Source organism: Mustela nivalis (assembly GCF_964662115.1).
Source record: "Mustela nivalis genome assembly, chromosome: X".
NCBI classification, from domain to species: Eukaryota; Metazoa; Chordata; class Mammalia; order Carnivora; family Mustelidae; genus Mustela; species Mustela nivalis.
In genome coordinates this window covers 87,387,386-87,413,021 of record NC_139040.1, presented here as the reverse complement: position 1 = coordinate 87,413,021, position 25,636 = coordinate 87,387,386, and the positions used below count along the sequence as shown (strand labels likewise).

Below are 25,636 nucleotides of genomic sequence, written 5' to 3'. Positions count from 1 at the left end.
ATCCAGCCCTGTGTCTGGTGCTCTGCTCAGCGGGGAGCTTGCTTCTCCCTCTCCCTCTACCCCTCCCCTCTCCTCTCACACACTCTTTCTCTCTCTCAAATAAATAGGTAAAATCTGAAGAACAACAAGTATACAACCAAGTCAAGCTCTCTACCTTTCAATGAAAATGTAGCCTATGTATTTTTACTATGGAATAACTACAGTAATAGCAGAAGACACCATTAAATACTTACTACTCTGTTAGTTATTTTATATGCAATATCTTTTTAATCATCAAAATAAATACCTGCATTGAGGAACAGAGGTAACTCGCTCAAGATCATACTGGCTAAGTGTGAGTCCACATTTGAGTCTTAGTCTGATGTAAAAGCCTGTGTTCTTTCTAATACACTAATATATAATGAATCCTTTTGAATATTCCAACGTTCTTTGGTAATAGATCACAATTAAAATGCTGTAAAAGCAATAATCAGAATCCAAACTAAAATGGGTACTTCCACATAGTACAACGGACCCTCAAACATGTTTGGAGGGGGAATTGGGGTGCCAATCTCAGCTGAAAATCTGTGTATAGCTCCTAACTTCCCAAAAACTCAACTACTAATAGTCTACTGTTGACCAGAAGCTTTGCCAATAACATATACAGTTGATTAACACAAATTTTATAGGTGTTATATACCATATTACATTATGTATTATATACTGTATTTTTACAGGAAAGTAAGCTAGAGTAAAAAAATATTAAGAAAACCATAAGGAAGAGAAAATACATTTACAGTATTGTATAATATGTTATTCAAGAGACAACTGCATTTTTAGATTCACTTAAAAACAAGCACATCTAAACTCTTACAACTCAAAACCAGTAACAACAACAACAAAAAATAAACAACCTAATTTTAAAAAGAGCAAAGGAGTTGACCAGACATTTCTCCAAAGAAGATATAACCACATGAAAAGATACTCAACATCATTAGACATTAGGGAAATGCAAATCAAAACCACAATGAGATACCACTTCATAGCCATCAGGATGGCTATTATCAAAAAAATGGAAAATAGCAAGTGTTGGTGATGATGTTGACAAATTGGAACCTTCATATGTTGCTGGAAAGAATACAAAATGGTGCAGGCACTGTGGAAAAAAATTGGCAGTTCTTCAAGGAATTAAACATAGTATTACCATATGATCCAGCAATTCCATTCCTAGGTATATAATGAAAAGAATTGAAAGCAGGGATTCAAGCAAATACTTATTCACCAATGTTCATGCAGCATTATTCACCATATAGCATACAGGTAAAAATAACCCAAGTATCCAAATGGATGGATATACAAAATGTGCTGTGTGTGTATACGTGTTTCTTCCTTAAAAAGGAAGGAAATTATGATACAACATGGAAATCAACTTTGAAAACCCTATGCTAAGTGAGATAAACCAGACACAAAAGGACAAATACTATACTGATTCCACTTACATGAAGTACTCAGAGGAAACAAATTCATAGAGACAGAAAGTAGTATAAAGGTTACCAGGGATTGAGGGGAAGAGGGAATGGAGAGAGAATGCGTACAGAGTTTCTGTTGTGGTAATGAAAAGGTTCTGGAAATAGCAGTGATGGTTGTTTAACAATGTGAAAGTACTTAATGCTACTGAATTGTACACTTAACATATGATTAAAATGGTCAATCTCAGGTTATGTATATTTTACCATAATTAAAATATATAACTACCTAGAGATAGCCTGTTGGTAAAATAATGTTCAGTAATAAAGATACAATGAAGCAGGCTTTACCTCAGTGGCCTTTATATAGTCTCAGATATACAACACTAAACTTAGAAAACTAACAAAAATGAGGGACAGTCAATAAAATGTGGGTAAAAATAATTTCTGTAAAGGACCTATCACCTTTATTAATCATAATCAATAAGGAGGTAAAAAAATCAAAAGACTAACCTACTGATTTAACTCGACAACTGTCCAAAGCTCAAATTAACAGGAAATAAAAGCTAAAACTAAAGGGATATATCCATAAGAAAAACACAAGTTGTGTTATAAATAAACTTAGAATACTAATTCTTAGACATAAATAGCCCTATCTATTTTACCATTATCATGACACAAGGACATTGGTCAAATATGAAACACTTGGGGAGTTGATGGTCAATTTTTTCTTAAGCTATCATTTTTTTCTAAGTACTTACCTGAAGGTGACAATGCAGAAGCACTATCAGTGACTATAAAACTGAAGGGTGAAGGTGATGAAAACTTGTCACAACACAAACAAAACCCAAATTCCAGTTCAAGAAAAATTCGGCACATGATATCAAAGTCCAAAATGGCAAACAACATGCACTGATATACTTCACCCCAGACAGAATGGTTTGTGTTCCATTCAAAAATAATAACTGGTATTATTCAAAGGTCAGAAAATGACCCAGTCCAAGGGAAGAGTTTAATGTATCCATCTGTTGTATCATTTCACTACATTTGTACCCACCTTTCTGATTTGTTTTGGCGAATACAACCTTCAATGATTTCTTTCACTTCAGGATCAGTGACTTTATTGAAACTGGCTGGTTTTATGCCCTGAGAAAAGAAAAACAGTTTCTAGTCACAAACTAAACAATTGATTGAAAAATAGTTTCTAGTCACAAATTAAGCAATTGAAAGCTCAAGTCAATATGACACTTATTAACATAATAATTTTTAACACTAAACCATATTCAAACCTTAAATGAGATAAATATAGACATATAGTGTAAACTTAAACAATTTGTTGAAGATATTGTCACAGTTCTAATAGTCTATAATAAATTTCACAGTGAAAAACTGTGAACAATCCAAATTTCTAACAAGAGATCCAAATTATGTGATAAATATATATGCTGTTATGCAAAAAATAAAAATGTTCTCAGAGTATTTAATAACATGGATAATTCTCTTATTGCAACATTAAGTAGGGAATAAATATTTGATCCCAAAATATACATGCAAGCATAACACCAATTAACAAACTGTAATAAACAAGTCTTCCAGAATGGCGAGAAGCAATAATCAATCAATATATATGTATGTGTGTGTGTGTGGGTGTTGTGTATATGTATTTCTGAGCAATCTATATTATTTTTATCATTAAGCAATACTAAAATATAGAGAGGAACTCAAAGCTAATTATCAGATTCTAGAAATTCAGTAACAAATTAGTAAGGTCCAGACAATTAAAAATGTTTCTGTAGCTGTTAGCTGCCTGAATCTGCTTATTTATATTCTATTACCCTCAAATTATGAGTTTTAGATTTAAAACAATAATCATTAGGGGCACCTGGGTGGCACAGTTGGTTGAGCATCTGACTCATGGTTTCGGCTCAAGTTATGATCTCGGGCTCCTGGGATCAAGTCCTGAGCGGGGTTCTGCACTCAGCATGGAGTCTGCTTGAGATTCTCTCCCTCCCTCTTTCTGACCCTCCCACTCATGGGCGCGCTCTCTCTCTCTAAAATAAATAAATCTTTTTAAAAAATCATTACAGTTATTTAACAAAAAACTCCAAATTAATCTAGAAGGAGAAAGATATCATAGAATAATTGTCATGGAATGAGGCAATCTAAAGCCTAGTTCTGGGTCAGACATACTTCACAGGATACAGAATCAGAATGCCCAGTATCACATAGTAGATAAATTGGTGAGATTAGGAGTTAAGTGGGATCTCAAATTCTAGAAGCTTTCTTACAGATGGAAACATGAATTATGATATAATATTTTTGTGACTTTAAAATAAGATAATAAAGTCACCATTCAAAATATTGAGTTACATCATTCTACTTATAGAAAAAGTCCTTTTTGGCCTTTCCATTGATCTCTTAACCTATTTCCCAGTCCTGGGTAATTACTGCTCCTAGGTGAAAATAATTGGGGAACTGCAACTTAAAAAATTGAGTACACAGTTTTTTCTATTTGTTGCCATACAATGTACAGACCAAGACTAAAAAGACATTCTAGCCTTACCTCTTTTTCTCAGCTCTTTGTTACAGTCCACACTTAAATTTCCCATATAGTCTAAATGATGGCTTTTTATACTTGGTTTGTTCAAATCAGGATTCAAACAAGGTCCTCATAGTACATGTATGGCTCATACCAAGCTTACAAGAGGCAACTATTACATTTTCAAGAATTTTGCAAGCTGACTGTTAAACATAGTCATTTACAAAATTTAAATTACATAAGCTTATAATTAAATAAATTATATCAACAACCAAGGTAATAAATACTGAAAATATCAGTCAGTCCTTAATTATTTTACTACATTTTACTATTATTTATGCTCTTGAGGTTGTTTATTCTAACCATATGGTGGAAATATCATTTAAGTTCCACTGTGTATACTGTCTCCAAACCTGCATTCAGTGAGGTCACACTGGTGACTTAAACTTAAAAAAAACTTTAAACTTAAAAGTCACTGTGGAAATATTTAACACAATGGAAATCAGGAAATGCTAAAAATCAGTGTTTTTTCTTTTTCAGAGAATTGGTTGTTGAACATTTACCTGCTCACCACTACTTTAAGTCTCTTGTATTCTCCCCCTTTTGCTTTCATGAAATTGATTTGCTGGAGAAACTAAGTCATTTGCCCCACAGAATGGCCCACATTCTGGAATAGTGGCCTTATTTCTAGTCTCCCTATACAATTATCTCTAGAGTCAGACCAACTTAGGGTCAAAATCCACCATTATTAGTAGTGTTTGAACTTGGGCAAGTCACAACCTCTGGTTCTCAGTCTCATCATTCATAAATTGAAGATAGTGCCATCTTGTAATGATTTAAATATGAAAGTATGCAGTATAAGCATGCATTTTAAAAGGGTACCTATTAATATCAGTTACTTTAAACACTTTGACAGTCTCTTTCTTGGCCTATTCTAGAGCCACCCAACTGGATTATGAAACAGACCTATTCTGAACTATCCTAAGACTTTACTTCTACCTCTCTTATATCCCTTACTCTATTCCTATCCTCTGATGTTTATACCTGTTTGTGAATTTATCCATACTAAAAATGCAAGCTCTTTGTAGGTAGCAAACACTTCTTATTCATCTTTACATTCCTTGAAATTTGTAATGCAACAAAATACCCCTAACAGGGAATCAAATACTATAGCTATTGAATAATATTTTGAACACCCTTTTATAATCAGGCTTTAAGAACCAGAAACCTTCAAAACCGTTTAGTCAATCTTCATTATTCAGCTTTGAAAAAATAATATCCACCTAATAAATGTAAAAGTGATTTACAAACAAGTGGTTATAGATAATATGTCTGTAAATTTACCCAATTTACTAATACAGAGCATTTTATGTGACCCCAATAAAGTATAGGTATATAACATAAATCTAAAGCTTGTTACATTAAAATTATTTTAAATTTAGCACTGTTATATAGCACTAAACCAAAATTAGTTTTAAAATAACTTTACCAACTTCAACATGAAATGTGACAATCTAGGAAGTAAAAAGAATAAAGTTATACCTACACTAGTTACTTTACGGTATATTTGAGCTGCATTCTGGCACTCAGAATAAGGGTACTCTGAAGTAGCCATTTCCAGCATACACATTCCAAAAGCATAGACATCTACAGATTCATCGTAGTGCTCTTCATACATCTCTGGGGCCATAAACTCAGGAGTCCCTACAAAATAACACCATATCCACATCTTTATTAAAAAGAAAAATGTATCCACCAATATCACATTCCCTCTGCCATAAGGATTACCAGAGTTAATTTCTGCTCCCTAAACCAAATTTCTAAATATTTGCAGAATACTTGCTATACCTATATAAAGTACTTCAGGAATTTCCTTAACTTTCTATACTCATGGAGTACAATCTGTAACACTCAAGATTAGGTAATGATTACTAAAATCTGTTTTTTTTCTTTTTTTGTTAATTTTTAAAACGTTTTTATTTCTATCCTTCCTGTATAAATTTTTCTGAACTAAATTAGTAAATCCTCTTTCTTAAGTCTTCAGAACCTTTTAATGATCTTTAATATATTCCAAAAAAGAAATACACTAGGATGTCTCTGAAATAAGTCAATATGTAATAGATATTTCAAAGCAAATTCACATTCCAGTCCAGGAGTCAGCAAACTTTTCTGTAAAGAAGCAGATAGTAAATATTTCAGAGACAACAGTCTCTGTCACAACTACTCAACTTTGCCACTGTAGTGCAAAAGCACCCACAGACAATACATAAATGAGTGGATATAGCTGTGTTCTCATAAAATGTTACTTACAAAAATAGGCAATGGGGCCAGATTTGGCTCATGGGTCACAGTTTGCTGATCCCTATTCTAGATATAGACAATTAGCAAAATCTCCCTTTATCCAACCAATAAACTATAAAAGTTTAATCACCTATAACACTCTTAGCAAATGATGTTCGCATTAAGGTGGCTAGGCCTAGATCACCAATCTTCACAGATCCAGTGGGTCCAGTGATGAAAATATTGTCACACTTCAGATCCCGGTGAATAATGGGAGGAGTCCTAGTGTGCAAGAACTGCAACCCCTTTAAAATTTGCCTGCACCAGCTCCTTAAGACCTTTGGTTTCATGACTTTAAATCGTTTTAAATACCTACACAAAGAAACAGAAGACCACATGTAAACACACATACCTAGCTTATTATATGAGCACTATTAGGGTAAATCATGTAAGCTGGCTGCTATTGTAAGTACTATGCTTGCCATCACTGAACTGTTTTTCTATTCTCTGTTATAGAAAAACAATTTTAAATCTAAGGCTTCAGGGGCACCTGGGTGGTTCAGTGGGTTAAGCCTCTCCCTTTAGCTCAGGTCATGATCTCAGGGTCCTGGGATCGAGTTCCGCATCGGGCTGTCTGCTTGGCGGGGAGCCTGCTTCCCCTCTCTCTCTGCCTGTTTCTCGGCCTACTTGTGATCTCTCTCTGTCTCTCTGTTAAATAAATAAAAATCTTTAAAAAAAAATCTAAGGCTTCATTCTTAGAGAAGATATCCTGCCAAGTTTAGCAGTTTTTAGTATTTTTTTTTTAAGATTTAATTCATTCATTTGACAGACAGATCACAAATAGGCAGAGAAGCAGGCAGAGAGAGAGGAGGAGGAAACAGGCTCCTCGCTGAGCAGAGAGCCCAATGCGGGGCTTGATCCCAAGACCCTGGGATCATGACCTGAGCCAAAAGCAGAGGCTTTAACCCACTGAGCCACCCAGGCGCCCCAGTTTTTAGTATTTTTAATTCAAAACAAGAATCATTCTAATCAGAGTATCCTTTTGTGGAAAGGTAGCACAATTTCAAAAAGAAAGTTCTTCTCTACTTTCTAATAACTGCTTATATAAGGTCACCACAGGGTTTAACTATGTAAAATTTTACTGCAAAGATGCTAGGAAACAGAAATAGGTTTAACTATGTAAAATTTTACTGCAAAGATGCTAGGAAACAGAAAAACTATCTCACATTCAATAGTTATAAATAACTGATTATACCATCAAATGAAAAACTGTAGTCAGAAATAAAAGTAAATAAACTATAATTATACAGTCTTGTTCACTAGATATGTGAATGGAGCCATACCCTTGAAATTTCATTATTTTTACAAAATGACATTACTTCTAATTCTAAAATTCTATGTGATCCCACAAATATTCATTTCTCAATACTGTATTTTTCTTTTTTGTTTTCAATACTGTATTTTCTAATGAACTTCATTAACATCCTAAATTTTTCAACCTGCCCTGAAGCACAGTCACTAGATTCAGATGCTACCTATTCTTTAATCAAGTAGTTATTTTAGTATATGTGCTGTCGAAGCGAGCACATCAAATAGTTATTTTATAAACAACTTTTATGACTCTTGAAAATTATATCCAAGTAAAACTTCATTGGCACTGTCAAAGTCAACTTACGTCTTTAAAGTTCCTGATGTCATAAGTTCAGTCACCAATACAATACATTTCTTTCCTTTTAATATAGATTCCCAGGAATCATAAAATCGAACTATATTGGGATGTTGGAGACCCTTTAACATTTCTGCTTCTTCCTTGAACCTTTGCTGCTCAGCTTTGGTTAATTTCCGATCCTGAAATGGAATAAGAATTTCCAAATTAGGGGTGCCTGGGTGGCTAAGTGGGTTAAAGGCTAGGCCTTCAGCTCAGGTCATGATCCCGGGGTCCTGGTTTGGGCCCTGCAATGGGTTCTCTGCTTGCTGGGGAGCCTGCTTCCTTCTCTCTCTCTCTCTGCCTGCCTCTCTGCCTACTTGTGTGTGCTGTCAAATAAGTAAATAAAATCTTTTTAAAAAAAAGAATTTCCAAATTAGAGTCTAGAAATTCTCATGCACATGTGTAACATCACTCAAATGTGCCTTATTTTGTTGTTTTCATTTATGTATGTATTTATCTTCACCAATCAATTTTTTTCTCAGGACCTATATAATCACTGATATATTTTATTAGGTGGATACTATGACTCCTCCCATTCAACAGTGCCGCAGCACTGTTCATAACTATAGCAATGGGGCCAGAGTTCATAACTATGTTATAGTTCATAGTTCATAACTATGTTATAAATCCACCTACAAAATCAATACCTTAAAAATCAATACCTCATATGATAACTAAACTTTCTGTGATAATCAATTCATAATATATACAAATATCAAATCATTATGCTATACACCTTAAACTTATACAGTGTTATATGTCAATTATATCTCAATAAAACTGGAAAAATACAATTTCCTTTGCTGGCACTTTGGAGAACAGTGTGGAGATTCCTCAAGAAATTAAAAATAGAGCTTCCCTATGACCCTGCAATTGCACTCCTGGGTATTTACCCCAAAGATACAGATGTCGTGAAAAGAAGGGCCATCTGTACTTCAATGTTTATAGCAGCAATGGCCATGGTCACCAAACTGTGGAAAGAACCAAGATGCCCTTCAACAGACGAATGGATAAGGAAGATGTGGTCCATATACACTATGGAGTATTATGCCTCCATCAGAAAAGATGAATACCCAACTTTTGTAGCAACATGGATGGGACTGGAAGAGATTATGCTGAGTGAAATAAGTCAAGCAGAGAGAGTCAATTATCATAGGGTTTCACTTATTTGTGGAGCATTGCATATAGAATGGAGGACAAGGGGAAATGGAGGAGAAAGGAGTTGAGGGAAATTGGAAGGGGAGGTGAACCATGAGAGACTATGGACTCTGAAAAACAATCTGAGGGTTTTGAAGGGGCGGAAGGTGTGAGGTTGGGGGAACCAGGTGGTGGGTATTAAAGAGGGCGCGGATTGCATGGAGCACTGGGTGTGGTGCAAAAACAATTAATACTGTTACGCTGAAAAAAAAAATAAATTTTTTTTTAAATTTCCTTTGCTGGAAAAGAAAAACAAGGTATCAAAATGAAAAAACATAATAATCAAAACAAATAGAAGTTTCCATAAATCTGAAATTTCCACATCTATAGGATCTACAATGTCAGGATAGGAATAATCAAAATGTTAGACATTAGGCATTTATTCTGGTTAAACTTCTGAATTGCCAACATACTTCCAGACAGAAATACAAGATTACCATCCAGTAAAATACCTTCAAACAGGAACTGGACCTCTAATCTGCTACATTAAATTCTAGAAGTCAAAGGAGCAACATTTACAGAATTCTGAGGGAAGACTATAACCCTAAAACTCTGAACCCAGACAAGCTACCAACCAAATTTATAAGGGAAAAAGAAACACATCTTCATGAAAACAAGGACACAAAGTTTACCATACCGTACACCCTTTCTGAAACTATTACTCAAAGAATTTCAGTAAAAATCTAGCCAGATAACATCATTAGAAAAGGAGAGTATGACATACAATAAATAGCATGAAATTTCCAATAATGCTTAGTCAAGGCTAAGTAATCATGGTTAATGTGGTTATTAAAACTGAAGGAATTTTCTAAACAATAATTTCAATAGAAGATATGTAATGCAAAAAGAAATTCTGCAATTAAGACTCTAGATGATCACTGGGTGTTATATGTAAGTGATGAATCACTAAATTCTATACCTGAAACTAATATTACACTGTATGTTACATAACTAGAATTTAAATAAAAATTTGAAACTATAAAAAAATAAATTGAATTTTAAAAAAACAGAAAAAGAAGAATAAAAATTTTTGTCTTCTGAAAGTGAGAGCAGGAAAGGAAGGAGAGAACTATTTTAAGTTTTGATTTTGACAGAGAAATAATCAAGTAGCCTAGTTAAAAATTTAAGTATAATTTTCATTTCAAGATGACTGACAACATATTAAATTAATTCCCTTCTCTTCCTAAATCTCACCAAAATGACAAAAGAAATACATAAGCAAATCCACAGTAGTATCGGAAATATGAGAAGGGTTAAATTTTTTTTTCTGGTTGCAGTTTTACATTCTTTTTTTTATTATTATTTTTTTATTTTTTATAAACATATATTTTTATCCCCCGGGGTACAGGTCTGTGAATCGCCAGGTTTACACACTTCACAGCACTCACCATAGCACATACCCTCCCCAATGTCCATAACCCCACCCCTTCTCCCAACCCCCCTCCCCCCAGCAACCCTCAGTTTGTTTTGTGAAATTAAGAGTCACTTATGAAATAAAAAATAAAAAATTAAAAAAAAAAGAGTCACTTATGGTTTGTCTCCCTCCCAATCCCATCTTGTTTCATTTATGGAAATATGAGAAGGGTTAAATTTTTTAAAGATAAATAATAAAAGCATTGATAGAATATACTTTTATGAAACTCAAGAGAGTAGAAGAAGAAATGGTAACTTGATAGACACAAAAGACTTCCATTAAAGAGGTTGTTTTATTTTTTTTTTGAAAAAAATAAGCTACTGGGATTTCATCAAAATAAAAATCTCCACAGCAAAGGAAACAATCAACAAAACTAAAATGCAACCTACAGAATGGGAGAAGATATTTGCAAATGACATATGTGATAAACCACATAAAGAGCTTATAAAACTCAACATCCAAAAAAACAAGTAATCCAGTTAAAAACTGGGCAGAAGACATAAGTAGACATTTATCCAAGGAAGACATAGAGATGGCCAAGAGACACAAGATGTTCAACATCACAAATCATCAGGGAAATACAAATCCAAATTACAATGAGGTATCACACCTGTCAGAATGGCTAAAATCGACAGCTCAGAAAACAACAGGCATTGGTGAGGATGTGGAGAAAGGGGAACCCTCTTGCACTGTTGATGCAAATACAAACTGGTGAAGCAACTCTGGAAAACAGTACGGAGATTCCTCAGAAAGTTAAAACTAGGACTCCCCTATGATCAGCAATTACACTACTAGGTATTTACCTAAAGCATCCAAAAATACTAAATAAAAGGAATACATGCACCCTCATGTTTATAGCACATTATCTACAGTAGCCAAATTATGGAAACAGCCCCAGTGTCCATCAACTGATGAATGGGTAAGGAAGATGTAGTGTGTATATATGTATACACACACACACACACACACACACACAATGGAATATTATTCAGCCATAAAAAGAATGAAATCTTGCCATTTGCCACAACATACATGGAGCTAGAGAGTATTATGCCAAGAGAAATAAGTCAGAGAAAAACAAATAACATGATTTCGCTCATATATGGAATTTAAGAAACAAACAAATGAGCAAAGGGAAAAAAGAGAGAGAGGCAAACCAAGAAACAGGCTCTTAACTATAGAGAACAAATTGATAGTTTATCAGAGGGGAGCTGGGTGGGGGGATGGGTTAAATAGGTGATGGGGATTAAGGAGGGCACTGGTTATGATGAGCACCTGGTGTTACATGGAAGTGCTGAATCACTATACTGCATACCAATAATATTATACTGTATGTTAAGTAACTGGAATATAAAGAAAAACTTTAAGGGGCTCCTGGCCAGCTCAATCAGAAGAACATAAGACACTTGATCTTGGGGTCATGAGTTTGGGGCCCATGTTGGGTGTAGAGATTACTAATATGTATTTTTTAAAAGAGGAAAAAAGGGAAAACTTTTAAAAAGAGGTTTTTTTTAAAGACTTCATGATAACCCTAATAAAGCAGCACATCAGGGCTGTGGCAATTTCATTTTTGGTTACTTTATTCACATTATTCCTTGTTGTGTGTATGGAAAGATATAAAGGGATATTCAGTGCAGCATGGATTGTAATTGTGAAAAATTAGAAACAACTAAAATGTCAGTAATAAAGTTTATTATATGCCAGGTACTGCTCTAAATTTTTTAATATATTGATACATTTAGTCCTACAACAATCCTTTAAGATAGGCATTACTACTGTCATCTTCATTTTGCAAATGAAGAAACTGAGGTTAAGATGGTTAGGTAACCTGCCCAGGATCAAATGGGCTAAATGTGGGTGATAGCCAAATAACAAGTTAAAAGAATGAGGGAGATCTATGTATACTAATGTGGATAGATCTCTAAGACATTCTGCTGAGAAAAAAAAAAAAAAGCACTCGGAAAAAATTACAAGATGGTAATTTGTACATAAAAAAACCCATCCTCAACAATGCTTTATTTTCTATTACATACTTAAATGCATAGATATAGGATGAGACAGATACACAAATGAGTAGCTGCAATTATATCTGGAAGGGAGAAGACTGGCATGTGAGTCTTTTCTCACATGATGACTAACTATATGGTACACCTCATAGTCACTCAGCAGTATCTCTTACTTTACTGAATATCTTTTATGGGACTATCTGAAGCTTAGTCTCCTAAGACTTTTTATATTTAACTTTCTCATCTATCTGGAGTTTCCTGTACATGCAGTCTTTTTATCTCGATGGTTAACTGGTTGTGCTAGCACCACTTTAACTACTCTTTTCTCACTGACTTGAGGAAAATGTTTGTTGTATATTGTCTCTAGTTATACTGGATTCTGCTTCTTTTCACGAATCTGTCCATTCCTATGATAGTGGCTTTCAGGATGTATAATGCCTGATAAGACAAATCACTTCCCTATTCATTATTTTCTTGGCTTTCTCATCTCTTTATGTTCCATATAAACATTAAGATCACTTTTCCAATTAAAACAAAAGAATCACTTGGAATATAATTGGACTTATAGCAAATATACAGACATTAATTTGGAGAAAACTGTAACTAGGAAGCCATCTAAGAAGATGGTGTGTATCTTTCCATTTGTCCAGAGTTCCAGTAAGGTTCTTTGGGGGGAGAGGGAGAGCAAGGAGAAAAACCTGCTACTCTTTTAGCTTGTTTTTTTCCTGAACCACATATTTAATTTTAATTTATTTGAAAATCACTTAGTAAAACAGATTCTTTCTGATGTATAATTCCTTAAATTTCGACAAATGCATAAAGTGTATAACCACTGCCACAATTACACACAGAACAATTCCATTGATTCCACCCTCTCCCCACCGACACACACAAATTCCTTTGCACCATCCTTTTCTAGTCAAACCCTCTTCGTACTCTTAAATTCCAGAAACTACTCATCTATTTATTATTCCTATAATTTTGCCTTTCCTGGAAAGTCCTATAAATGGGAAGAAAGTATACACAGACTTTTGAGTCTGGCATCTTTTACTTAGCACAATGTCCTTTAGATTGATCCATATATTGTTCTATCAATAGTCTGCTGCTTTTAATTGTTGAATAGTATTCCACCTATGAATGTACCACAATATGTTTATCCATTCCCAGATGAAAAACATTTGGGTACTTTCCAGTTTGGGGCAATTACAAATAAAACTACTATAAACATTCATGTACAACTGTTTGCATGAATATAGGTTTCCTTGGATCTCAACTGGGATTGAAGGGTCATATGGTATGTTTAACTCTGTAAGAAACTGAGAGTGCCAGAATGGTTCTACAATTTTGTATTCTCACCAACAATGTATTAGAGTTTCTCCACATTATCCTCACTAGCAGTTGGTCCTGTCAGGATTTTGTTTCATTTGGTTGGGTTTTAGCCATTCCAATAGGTATACTGGGGTATCAGATTATGGTTTTAATTTTCATTTCCTTAATGATTAATGAGGGTGTGCATCTTTTTTTGCGCTTACTTGCTATACATCTATCTTCTTTGCTGTAATGTCTGTTCCAATCTTTTTTTTTTTAAATATTTTATTTATTTATTTGACAGAGAGAAATCACAGGTAGGTAGAGAGGCTGGCAGAGAGAGAGAGAGAGAGAGAAAGGGAAGCAGGCCCCCCACGGAGCAGAGAGCCCAACGCGGGACTCGATCCCAGGACCCTGAGATCACAACCTGAGCCGAAGGCAGCAGCTTAACCCACTGAGCCACCCAGGCGCCCCGTCTGTTCCAATCTTTAATCCATTTTTAATTAGGTTGTTTTATCTTATTGTTGAGTTTTGAGAGTTCTTTATAGATTCTGGATGCAAGTCCTTTGTCACATATGAGATTTGAAAATATTCTCTGCCACTCTGTGGATTATCTTCTCATTTTCTTAACAGTGTCGTTCATAACACAAAATATTTTAAGTTTGTTGAACTCCAATTTATTGATTTTCTACTTTTATAGATCATGTTTTCATTGTTATATCCAAGAACTCTTTGCCTAACCGAAAGTGGAAAAGATTTTCTCAGGTTTTCTGCTAGAGGTTTTACAGTTTTATGTTTTACATTTTTAGGTCTATGATCTATTCTGAGTTAAATGTTGTATAACATGTGAAAATTAGGTGGAGGTTCATTTTTTTTTTAGTATGCATGTATAATTACTCAAGCACCTTTTGTTGAAAAGACCATCCATTCTATGCTGAATTGCTATTCTATCTTTTTCAAAAACCACTTGACCAGGGAGCAGCTGTGTGGTTCAGCTGGTTAAGCATCTGCCTTCAGCTTAGGTCATTATCCTGGGGGTTCTGAGATCAAGCCTTACATTGGGCTCCCCATTCAGTGGGGAGTCGGTTTCTCCCTCTCCCGCTCCCCACTTGTGGCTCGCTCTCTCAAATAAATAAATAAAATCTTCCAAAAAAATAAAATACAAAATAAAATAAAAATCACTTGACCATATCTGTTTGGGTCTATTTCCAAATTCTATTCTGTCCCACTTATCTATGTGTCTACTTTTTGCCAATACCAAACATGTCTTAATTACTGTAACCTTGGAGTAAGTCTGAAAAATCAGTTAACAGGAATTCATTAAACTTCTTTATCAAAATTGTTTTAGGGGTGCCTGCATGGCTCAGTGGGTTAAAGCCTCTGCCTTCAGTTCAGGTCATGATCCCAGGGTCCTGGGGTCAAGCCCTGCATTGGGCTCTCTGCTTAGCCTGCTTCCTCCTCTCTCTCTGCCTGCCTTTCTGCCTGCTTGTGATCTCTGTCAAATAAATAAATAAAATCTTTAAAAAAATTGTTTCAGCTATTCCAGTTCCTTGCCTTTCCATATTAATTGGATTAATCAAATTAAAATCAGCTTGTCAACAACTACAAATATTCCCACTGGGATTTTGATGTAATTGTCTTGAATTTGTAGGTCATATGGAGAAAACGGACATCTTAATATTAAGTCTTCCAATCAACCAATCCATTTATTTGGATCTTCTTTGATTTTACTTTTTTTTTGGTTTTCAGCATACCGATAATGCACATACTTTATATACACTTAAGTATTTTTCTGGTGCTACTGTAAATAGTATTTTTTAAAAATAATAATTTCATGGTAGCATTTCTATACACTAATAATAAAGTAGTAGAAAGAGTAATTAAGAATTCCATTTACAATTGCACCAAAAAGAATAAAATACCCAGGAATAAACTTGACCAAGGAGGTGAAAGATCTTATACACTGAAAACTATAAAACATTGATAAAAGAAATTGAAGATGACACAAAAACATGGAAAAATATTCCATGCTCACAGATTGGAAGAATTACTATTGTTAAAATGCTCATACAACCCAAATGATCTACATATTCAATGCAATCTCCATCAAAATACCATCAACATTTTTCACAGAACAAGAGCAAAAAAACCCTAAAATTTTTTATGGAACCATAAAAGACCCCAAATAGCCAAAGAAATCTTAAGAAAGAAAAATAAAGCTGGGAGTATCACGATTTCAGATTTCAAGACGTACTACAAAACTGTAATAATCAAAACAGTATAGCACTGGCATAAAAACAGACACATAGGTCAACAGAAAAGCACAGAGAACCCAGAAATAAAACCACACTTCTATAGTCAATTAATCTATAACGAAGGAGGCAAGAATATACAATGAGAAAAAGACAGTCTCTTCAATAAATGGTCTGGGAAAACTGGACAGCTACATGCAAAAGAATGAAAACAGACTTTTCTTATACCATACACGAAAATAAACTCAAAATGGAGTAAGGACCTAAATGTGAAACCTGAAACCATAAAAACCCTAAAAGAGAACACAGGCAGTAATTCCTTTGACATTGGCTATAGCAACATTTTTCTAAATATGTCTCCTAATGGAAGAGAAACAAAAACAAAAATAAACAATTGGGACAACATCAAAATAAAAAGCTTCTGCACAGCAAAGGAAACCATCAATAAAAAAGTCAATCTACTAAATGGAAGAAGGTATTTGTCAATGTTGTATCTAATAAGTGGTTAATATGTGAAATATATAAAGAGTTCATATAACTCAACACCCCCCCCCAAAAAAAATGAGATTTAAAAAATGGTGAGGGGTGCCTGGGTGGCTCAGTCAGTTCAGCACCCAATTTTTTATTTTAGCTCTGGTCATGATCTCAGGGTCATGAGATCAAGCCTCGTGTCCAGCTTCATACTCAGCAGGGAGTCTGCTTGGGATTCTCTCTCTTCCCCTGCTCTCCTTGTGCTCTCTCTCTAAAGTAAATAAACCTTTTAAAAAATGGCTAAAGAATCCAAACCAATATTTTTCCCAAGAAGACATACAGATGGCAACAGACATAAAAATGCTCAATATTACTCATCATCAGGGAAATGCAAATCAAAATCACACTGAGCTATCACACTGAAAGGTCACACTGAGATGTCAGAATGGCTATAAAATCACACTGAGGGGACGCCTGGGTGGCTCAGTTGGTTAAGCAGCTGCCTTCGGCTCAGGTCATGATCCCAGCGTCCTGGGATCAAGTCCCACATCGGGCTCCTTGCTCAGCAGGGAGCCTGCTTCTCCCTCTGACTCTGCCTTCCACTCTGTCTGCCTGTGCTCACTCTCACTCTCTCTCTCTCTTACAAATAAATAAATAAAATCTTTAAAAAAAATCACACTGAGATGTCAGAATGGCTATAAACAAAGAGACAAGAAATAACAAGTGCTGGTGAGAATGTGGGAAAAAAGAAACCCTTATGTACTGTTAGAAGGAAGGTAAATTGGTGTGGCCACTCTGGAAAACAGTATGGGGGTTCCTTAAAAAACTAATAATAGAAATAACATATGATCCAATAATTCCCAAATTAAAACATTAATTCAAAACTATATATGCACCCCTATGTTCACTGCAACATTATTTACAACAGCCAAGATATGGAAGCACCTAAGTGTCTATCATTAGAGGAACGGATAAGGAAGATGGGTATATATATTTACATTGGAATATTATGCAGCCATAAAAAGTTAGATAGTGCCACTTGAGACAACATGGATGGACCTGTTTATTTTTTATCAATTTTTCTAAGACATTCACAATATTGAAAAAAACATAATGATGTAACAGTTATCAATGCCTTTTATTGTATTCTAATAAAAAGTTTTATTCTCACAGCTTACAACGTCCATTGCTTTGTTTTTGTTTTTGCGAGTACTTTAACACGCTGAACTTACATTCTTACGTTACTTTTATTTTTTAATTAGGAGTGGCTGTTGAATTTTGTTAAATGTTTTCTCAGCATTTATTAATGTGATCATATGGTTTCTTGATAGTTTCCTGATACAGAATTATTCTTAAAATCTTTAAGGCCTACCTAGTTCCAGCATATTATTCCTTTGATCCACTGATGAATCATATTTGCTAATATTTTGCTAAGGATTTTAACCTCTATATTAATATGTGAGATTAGGCTATAGTTTTCTTTGGCAAATATAAGGATTCATATTGAAAATACACTGGCTTGGGGTGCCTGGGTGGCTCAGTGGGTTAAGCCACTGCCTTCAGCTCAGGTCATGATCTCAGGGTCCTGGGATCAAGTCCCGCATCGGGCTCTCTGCTCAGCAGGGAGCCTGCTTCCCTTCCTCTCTCTCTGCCTGCCTCTCTGCTTACTTGTGATCTCTCTCTGTCAAATTAATAAATAAAGTCTAAAAAAAAAAAGAAAATACACTGGCTTCATGAAATTAAGTAGAGTTAAATAATTTTAAAATTGGAATCACTTGTCATTTAAAGGTTACCTAAATAGGGCACCTGGGTGGCTCAGTGGGTTAAGCCGCTGCCTTCAGCTCAGGTCATGATCTCAGGGTCCTGGGATAGAGTCCCGCATTGGGCTCTCTGCTCAGCAGGGAGCCTGCTTCTCTCCTCTCTCTCTCTCTCTGCCTGCCTCTCTGTCTACTTGTGATCTCTGTCTGTCAAATAAACAAATAAAATCTTTAAAAAAAATAAATAAAGGTTACCTAAATATCAAGCTCTGGATTTACTTGTTTCTAATGTTCTTTTATGCTTTTAAATTATAAAAAATAAAGCATAAAGAATAAGGTGTAATAACCAGCTCTGCTGAATTTTAACATTTTGCCAAATTTACTTCCATTTTAAACAAGACATTAGAGACATAGTTGAAGTCTCCTAGATATCCCTTCTTGATTCTATCCCCTTCCTTTCCATTCCAGAAATAACTATTTGAATTAGGTTTTTAATCCATGCACATTTTAAAAGTATTTTTATTATATGTTTGTATCCATAAGCAATATAGTTTTACAGGTGTTAAAGCTTCATAGAGGTGGTTATCATGTGTTATGTTCCTTTTGCAAATTATTTTGTTTGATATTACATTTATCTACTTTGATATGTATAACAGTTCCCATTTATTTATTTTAACTTGCATAGTATCTCATTATCTAGTTCTACCATAATTTATCCATTCACCCACTGATGGATATTTGGGTTGATACAAGCTTACTCTATTATAAACAATGCTGCATTGCATATCCTTGGATGCCTCCTTGTCCCGGTATTAACAAAAACAAAAAAGAATTTAGATCACCTTTCTACAATAACTGGCCTATTCAACTTTTCTACTTTTTCTTGGGTACATTTTGGATTATATTTTGTTTAGGAGCAACCCATTACTTAAGATTTAAAATGTATTATCAGACATAATGGATGTTCTAAGCAAGTCTTTCAACTTTGCTCTATATTTGAAATGTTTCATACTAAGTGTTGGGAAAATTTTTTTTGGCAAAGTTGCATATAATGTTCTCTTCTACTTCTTTGACTCTTTTCCAGAGCATGGGTATATTTCATTCGTCATTTCTCCTCTTGTGTATTTTTGCCTTCTTTATGTTTCTTCATCAGGTTCATTAATTATTTTCAGAAAGCCAAAGTGAGTAGAATTTATTTATCCTATTTTCAGGTTTATAATTCCTTATTAATTTCAGCTATCTTTATTTCCCTCTTATTTTATTTTGCTTTATTTTGTTGTTATATCCCTAATGTCTCAAAATTATCAAATACCTTCTAGTTATTATTCATTGATAATGAAGACATTTTAGGTGGTACATTTTCTTCTGGGTATAGCTTTTGCAATGACCCACAAATTTTGTCATAATGTCCTCTTTTTCATCACTTTCTGGGTAGTTTATAATTTCAGTTTTGATTCTCTCTTCTTTCCAAAATTTATCTACAAGTATGATTTCTGATTTCCAGTTAAGAATCTTTTGGTTAGTTGTTTCATTATTTCTCATTTTACTGAGGAATACAGAATATAAAATCTCTTTATTTAACTTAATGTTTTCTTTAGGCCACATAATTTGACCAACTTTTTAATAAAAATGTGTATTCTCTTTGAAGGATATATAGTACTATATATCCATCAAATGAAGTTTGTGGACTATATTATCTAGTTCTTCTGTGTTTATTCACTTTTTGTCTACTAGATCAGTCCTATTTTGAAATAATAGGACCTGAAATCTCTGACTATAGCCATATGTTTATCCATTTTCCTCGAAACTATTACAGGTTCTTAGTTTAAATTACAAACCAAAATATTTTTTGTGCCTATCGCTCTTTTATATATCTTCTTAAACTGTGAAGTAAATAATTTCATAAAATCCTGTGCGGTGATCTAAGTTTACTTCCTTCCTTCTGTGACAGATATTAATATTGCCACTCCTGTTTTCTCTTTCTTGTTCATACATTTATCTTACCTTTCTTTACCACTGTCTTAAGTATGTTTTTAGCAAACAACACGTGGGTTTTGTCTTTTAACCCCATTTAACAGTCTCACTTTTTTAACAAGCAAATGCAATAGGAACATATTTGATTTAGCACATGACATACTTAATTTTACTCCTTCTATCTTATTCAGGTTGTTTATATATTTTACTTTTTGTTTCCTTTATTTCTATAAACTTAGAAATATATTACATTTTTTCATTTTCACAAGTTGTTAGCTTCCTCTTCCTGACACTCAAAATCAAACACCAATAAACTAGGGGTGCTTGGGTGGCTCAGTGGGTTAAAGCCTCTGCCTTCGGCTTCATGATCTCAGGATCCTGGGATTCAGCCCAGCATCAGGCTCTCTGCTCAGTGGGGAGCCTGCTTCCTCCTCAATCTCTCTGCTTGCCTCTGCCTACTTGTGATCTCTGCCTGTCAAATAAATAAATAACAAACAAACAAACAAAACACACACTAATAATCTAATTCAGCAAAGTTGCAGGATATAAAATCAACATCCAAAAATCAGTTGTCTTTCTATGGACTAAAATTAATAACCCAAAAAGGAAATTAAGAAAGCAATTTATTTACAACAGCATCAAAAAAATAAAATATGTAGGAAGAAATTTTAATTAAGGAGGTGAAAGACTGTAACACTGAAAACTACAAAACATTCCTAAAATTAAAGAAGACATAAACAAATGGAATTTAATGGCTGGAAGGCTTAATATTGCTAAGTGTCAATGCCAAAGGAAATCTGCAAATTCAATGCAATCCCTATCAAAATCCCAATGAGGAGTGCTTAGCTGGTATAGTCAGTTAAGCAACTGCCTTCAGTTCAGGTTGTGACCTCGGGGTCCTGGGATGGAGCGCTGCAATGGATTCCCTGCTAGGAGTCTGCTTCTCCTTCTAACCCTCCCTCTGCTCTCCCGCACACTCTCTCAAATAAATAAACTCTTTAAAAAATAAAAATCCAATGACATTTTCTGCAGAATTAAAAAAAAAAACCCATCCTAAAATTCATGGGGAATCTCAAATCACAGAATTAACAAAAGAAAAATAGATAAACTGGACTTATGCAAAATTTACAACTTTTGTACATCAAAGGCACTATTAAGAGAATGAAAAGATAATTCATAGCATGGGAAGAAATATTTGTAATTCATATAGCTTATAAGGGATCAATACTCAGATCATATAAAGAACTCCTACAACTCAAAAACCAAAAGACAAACAACCCAATTTAAAAACTGGTAAAGGGGGGCGCCTGGGTGGCTCAGTGGGTTAGGCCGCTGCCTTCGGCTCTGGTCATGATCTCAGGATCCTGAGATCGAGTCCCGCATCAGGCTTTCTGCTCAGCGGGGAGCCTGCTTCCTCCTCTCTCTCTCTGCCTGCCTCTCTGCCTACTTGTGATCTCTCTCTGTCAAATAAATAAATAAAATCTTTTTTAAAAAAGGAAAAAATCCTTTATAAAAAAAAATAAAAACTGGTAAAGGACTTGAATATTTATTTTTCCAAAGAATGAAATATAAGTTGACAATAAGCATATGAAAAAAGGCTCAACATCACTAGCCACTAGGGAAATGCAAATCAAAACCAAAATGAGATAGTACTTCACATCCATTAGGATAGTTATTTAAAAAAACAAACAAAACAAAAACAGAAAATAACAAGATTTATCCAGGATTTAAAGAAACTGGAACCGTTGTGATTTGCTGGTAGGAATGTAAAATGGTGCAGCCACTGTAGAAAACAGTATGGCAGTTCCTGGAAGATTAAACATAGAATTACTATATGATCCAGCAATTCCACTTCTAGATATACACCAAAAAGAATTAAAAGCAGGGACTTAAACAGATATTTGTACATCAACATTCATAACAGCATTAGTCACAACAGCCAGAAGAAACTACACAAGTGTACATCAATGGACAAATGGATAAAACAAATGTGGTATATACATACAATGGAATATTGTTCAGCCTTAAAAAGGAATGAAATTCTAATACATGCTACAACATGGATAAAACTTGAAAACATTATGCTAGGTGAAGTAACCCAGATACAAAAAAACAAATATTGTGTGACTCCAGTTTTACAAGGTACCTAGAACAGGCTAGGCTAATTCATAGAGACAGAAATTCACAGAGACAGTAGAACAGTGGTTACCAGGGCTGGGAGAGTGGGGAAGGGGGAATTATTGATTAATGGGTATAGAGTTTCAGTTTGTGATGAATAAAAGTTCTGGAGATGGGAGGTGGTAATGGTCGTACAACAATGTGAATATACATAATGCCACTGAATTATGCACCTAAAATGGCTAAAACAGTAAAGTTTTAAAATATTTTATTTATTATTTATTTGAGAGAGAGAGAGCAAGTACAGTGAGGAAGAGAGGGAGAGAGACAAGCAGACTCTGTGCTGAGCTTGGAGCCCCGACATGGGGCTCAAGCTCAGGACTCTAAGATCATGACCTGAGGGGGGAAATCAAAAGTTAGACACTTGACCAACTAAGCCACCCAAGTGCCCCCAAAATGGTAAATTTTACTGTTATGTACATTTTGCCATAACACAAAAGTATTTTAAGAAAGAGTTATCTGGTGCCTGGGTGGCTCAGTTGGTTGAGCATCTGACTTTGGTTTAGACTGTGATCTCGGGATGCTGGAATCAAGCCCCATGTCAGGGTCCTCGCTCATTGAGGAGTTTGTCTCTTTCCCTCTCCCCCTGCCCCTCCCCCTACTTGTGTGTGCTCTCTTTTGCTCCCTCTCATTCAAAGAAATAAATAAAATCTTTAAAAAAGAGTTAAGAAACATACATTATTTGTCTTTCTCTGACTTATCTCACTTAGCATAAGGCCTTCAAGGTCTGTCCATGTTGTCATAAATGGCAGGGTTTCCTTCTTTCTCATGGCTAAATAATATTCCACTGTGTATATCTAAATAATATTTCATTGTCTATATATATGCTTCACATCTTTATCCATTCATCTGCTGACAGACACCAAGGCTGTTTCCATATCTTGGCCATTGTGAATAATGCTGCAATGATCGTGCATAGGCTGAGATCCAAACACTGTGTGGTATCATTTAAATGTGGAATCTAGGGGCCCCTGGGTGGCTCAGTCGGTTAAGCATCTGCCTTTGGCTCAGGTCATGATCCCAGGGTCCTGGGATGGAGCCCCATACTCTACTCAGTGGGAGCCTGCTTCTCTCTCTCCCTGCCACGCCCCCTGCTTAGACTCTCTGTCAAATAAATAAATAAAATCTTTTAAAATAAGTAAGGAATCTAAAAAGTGAATTTCTAACAACAGACTAGAACAGTGGTTACCAGGGACTGGATGAGGGAATTTGAGAGATGCTGCTTAAGGATATAAATGTACAACTAATAAATAAGTAAGTTCTGAAGATCTAATAGACAACATAGTGAATAGTCACCAATACTGTCATAAACGTCAAAGCTGCTAAGCAACTAAATCTTAACTGTATTCACACAAAAAATAAAAGATAAACACATGACACGATAGATTGCTAAGGCTACTGTGGCAATCATATTGCAATATATAAATGTATCAGTCCAACATACTGTACCCCTTAAACTTACACAATGTTATGTCAAGCATATCTGAACTTTTTTAAAAAAATGCTAAAAGAGTTAAGGAACTTAAAGAACAAGAGCAAAGAATACTACACTTAGAAGAGACCTAGAGGGTGCCTGGGTGGCTCAGTCGTTAAGTGTCTGCCATGAGCTCAGGTCATGATCCTGGGGTCCTGGGATTGAGCCCCCCATCAGGCTCCCTGATCAGTGGGAAGCCTGCTTCTTCCTCTCCCACTCCCCCTGCTTGTATTCCCTCTCTTGCTGTCTGTCTCTCTCTGTCAAATAAATAAATAAAATCTTTAAAAAAAAAAAAAAAGGAAGAGACCTGGGAATAAGTGTTTACATTTTTCTGTCTAATCTAAGATGACTAAGTAAGTCCTAACTGTCCCTATAATTAGCTGGAAGTCATCCACTTGTGATAGATCAGCAGATCTGTTCTGAAGAATAATGAATAGATTTTGATGCCTTCTGATTAAGTTAGTAGAATACAAGTCTTTCACGTGCCAAACTAAACTACTCCATCTTATCCTTTGATCCTAGGAATCAAAAGTAGTCAGCATTAGGAGTAAACAACTTTACAAAATTACAACTGTTGCCCCAGATGTATTACTGGAGGTAAACTCCACCGAAAAGGTCTAGCCAAGATCTTCCAAGGTTCACTTCTAATTCAGTGAGTGGAAAAGAAACCTGCCAATGGAATATATATACAATGGAATATAACTCAGCCATAAGAAAAGAATGAAATCTTGCCATTTGCAATGACATGAATGCAGCTAGAAAGTATTATGCTAAGAGAAATAAGTCAGAGAAAGACAAATACCACATGATTTCACTTATATGTGGAATTTTAAAAAAATGAAACAAATGAGCAAAGGGGGGAAGAAAAAGAAAGCGAGAGAGGCAAACCAAGAAACAGACTCCGAACTAGAGAACAAACTGATGTTAACAGAGAGGAGGTAGGTGGGGAGATGGGTTAAATAGGTGATGAGGATCACTTGTGATGAGCTCCAGGTGCTGTATGGAAGTGCTGAATCACTCTATTGTACACCTGAAACTAATATTACACTGTGTTAACTAATTGTAATTTAAACAAAAACAAACAAAACAAAAAAGAAGCATTCCATTTCCAAAATGTAAACTATAGCCTTATCAGCTATGTCTCTTAATGCAAACACCAACAATAAACTACATAACCAGGTCAGTGGCTACGTGGCTGTTTCTGCAAACATGAACAGAAGAAATCATCAATGGTGTTTCAAAAGCTGTATAATAACTTGTTCAAGTAAGGAAAATCACAATGAAGGCTTCAAAATGGTGCTTAACTTACAAAGTAGTCCATTAATGAGTATTTTATCACTATCATTTATTGTTCACTCAACCATGTGCCATGTTTTATAATCATTATCTCTGATCCTCAACATTTTTATTTTTATTTTTATTAAATATTATTTATTTATTATTAAATATTAAATGAATTATTGATTTTAATTATTAAAATATTTATAATAATTAATAAAATAGAATGATAATTTATTATTAAAATAATTGTTTATTATTTTAGTAATAAAATATTAAATATTATTTATTATTAAATATTTTATTTATTAAATATTATTATTTATTATTAAATATTTATTAAATTATTATATTA

The 25,636-nt window shown here is 34.6% G+C and overlaps 1 protein-coding gene across 8 annotated transcripts in view; it reads right to left on the bottom strand.

The window, feature by feature from the left end:
• The window catches only part of WNK3 (WNK lysine deficient protein kinase 3), a 158,045-nt gene that overhangs the window by 101,536 nt on the left and 30,873 nt on the right, over nucleotides 1–25,636 (bottom strand). For all 8 annotated transcript variants that reach the window (XM_082717470.1, XM_082717475.1, XM_082717473.1 and 5 more), the window contains 4 exons: nucleotides 7,940–8,112; nucleotides 6,416–6,636; nucleotides 5,531–5,688; nucleotides 2,503–2,591 (listed from right to left, as the gene is read on the bottom strand). In XM_082717470.1, the coding sequence (XP_082573596.1) occupies nucleotides 2,503–2,591; nucleotides 5,531–5,688; nucleotides 6,416–6,636; nucleotides 7,940–8,112 (641 nt within the window). The remainder of the gene's footprint in view (nucleotides 1–2,502; nucleotides 2,592–5,530; nucleotides 5,689–6,415; nucleotides 6,637–7,939; nucleotides 8,113–25,636) is intronic.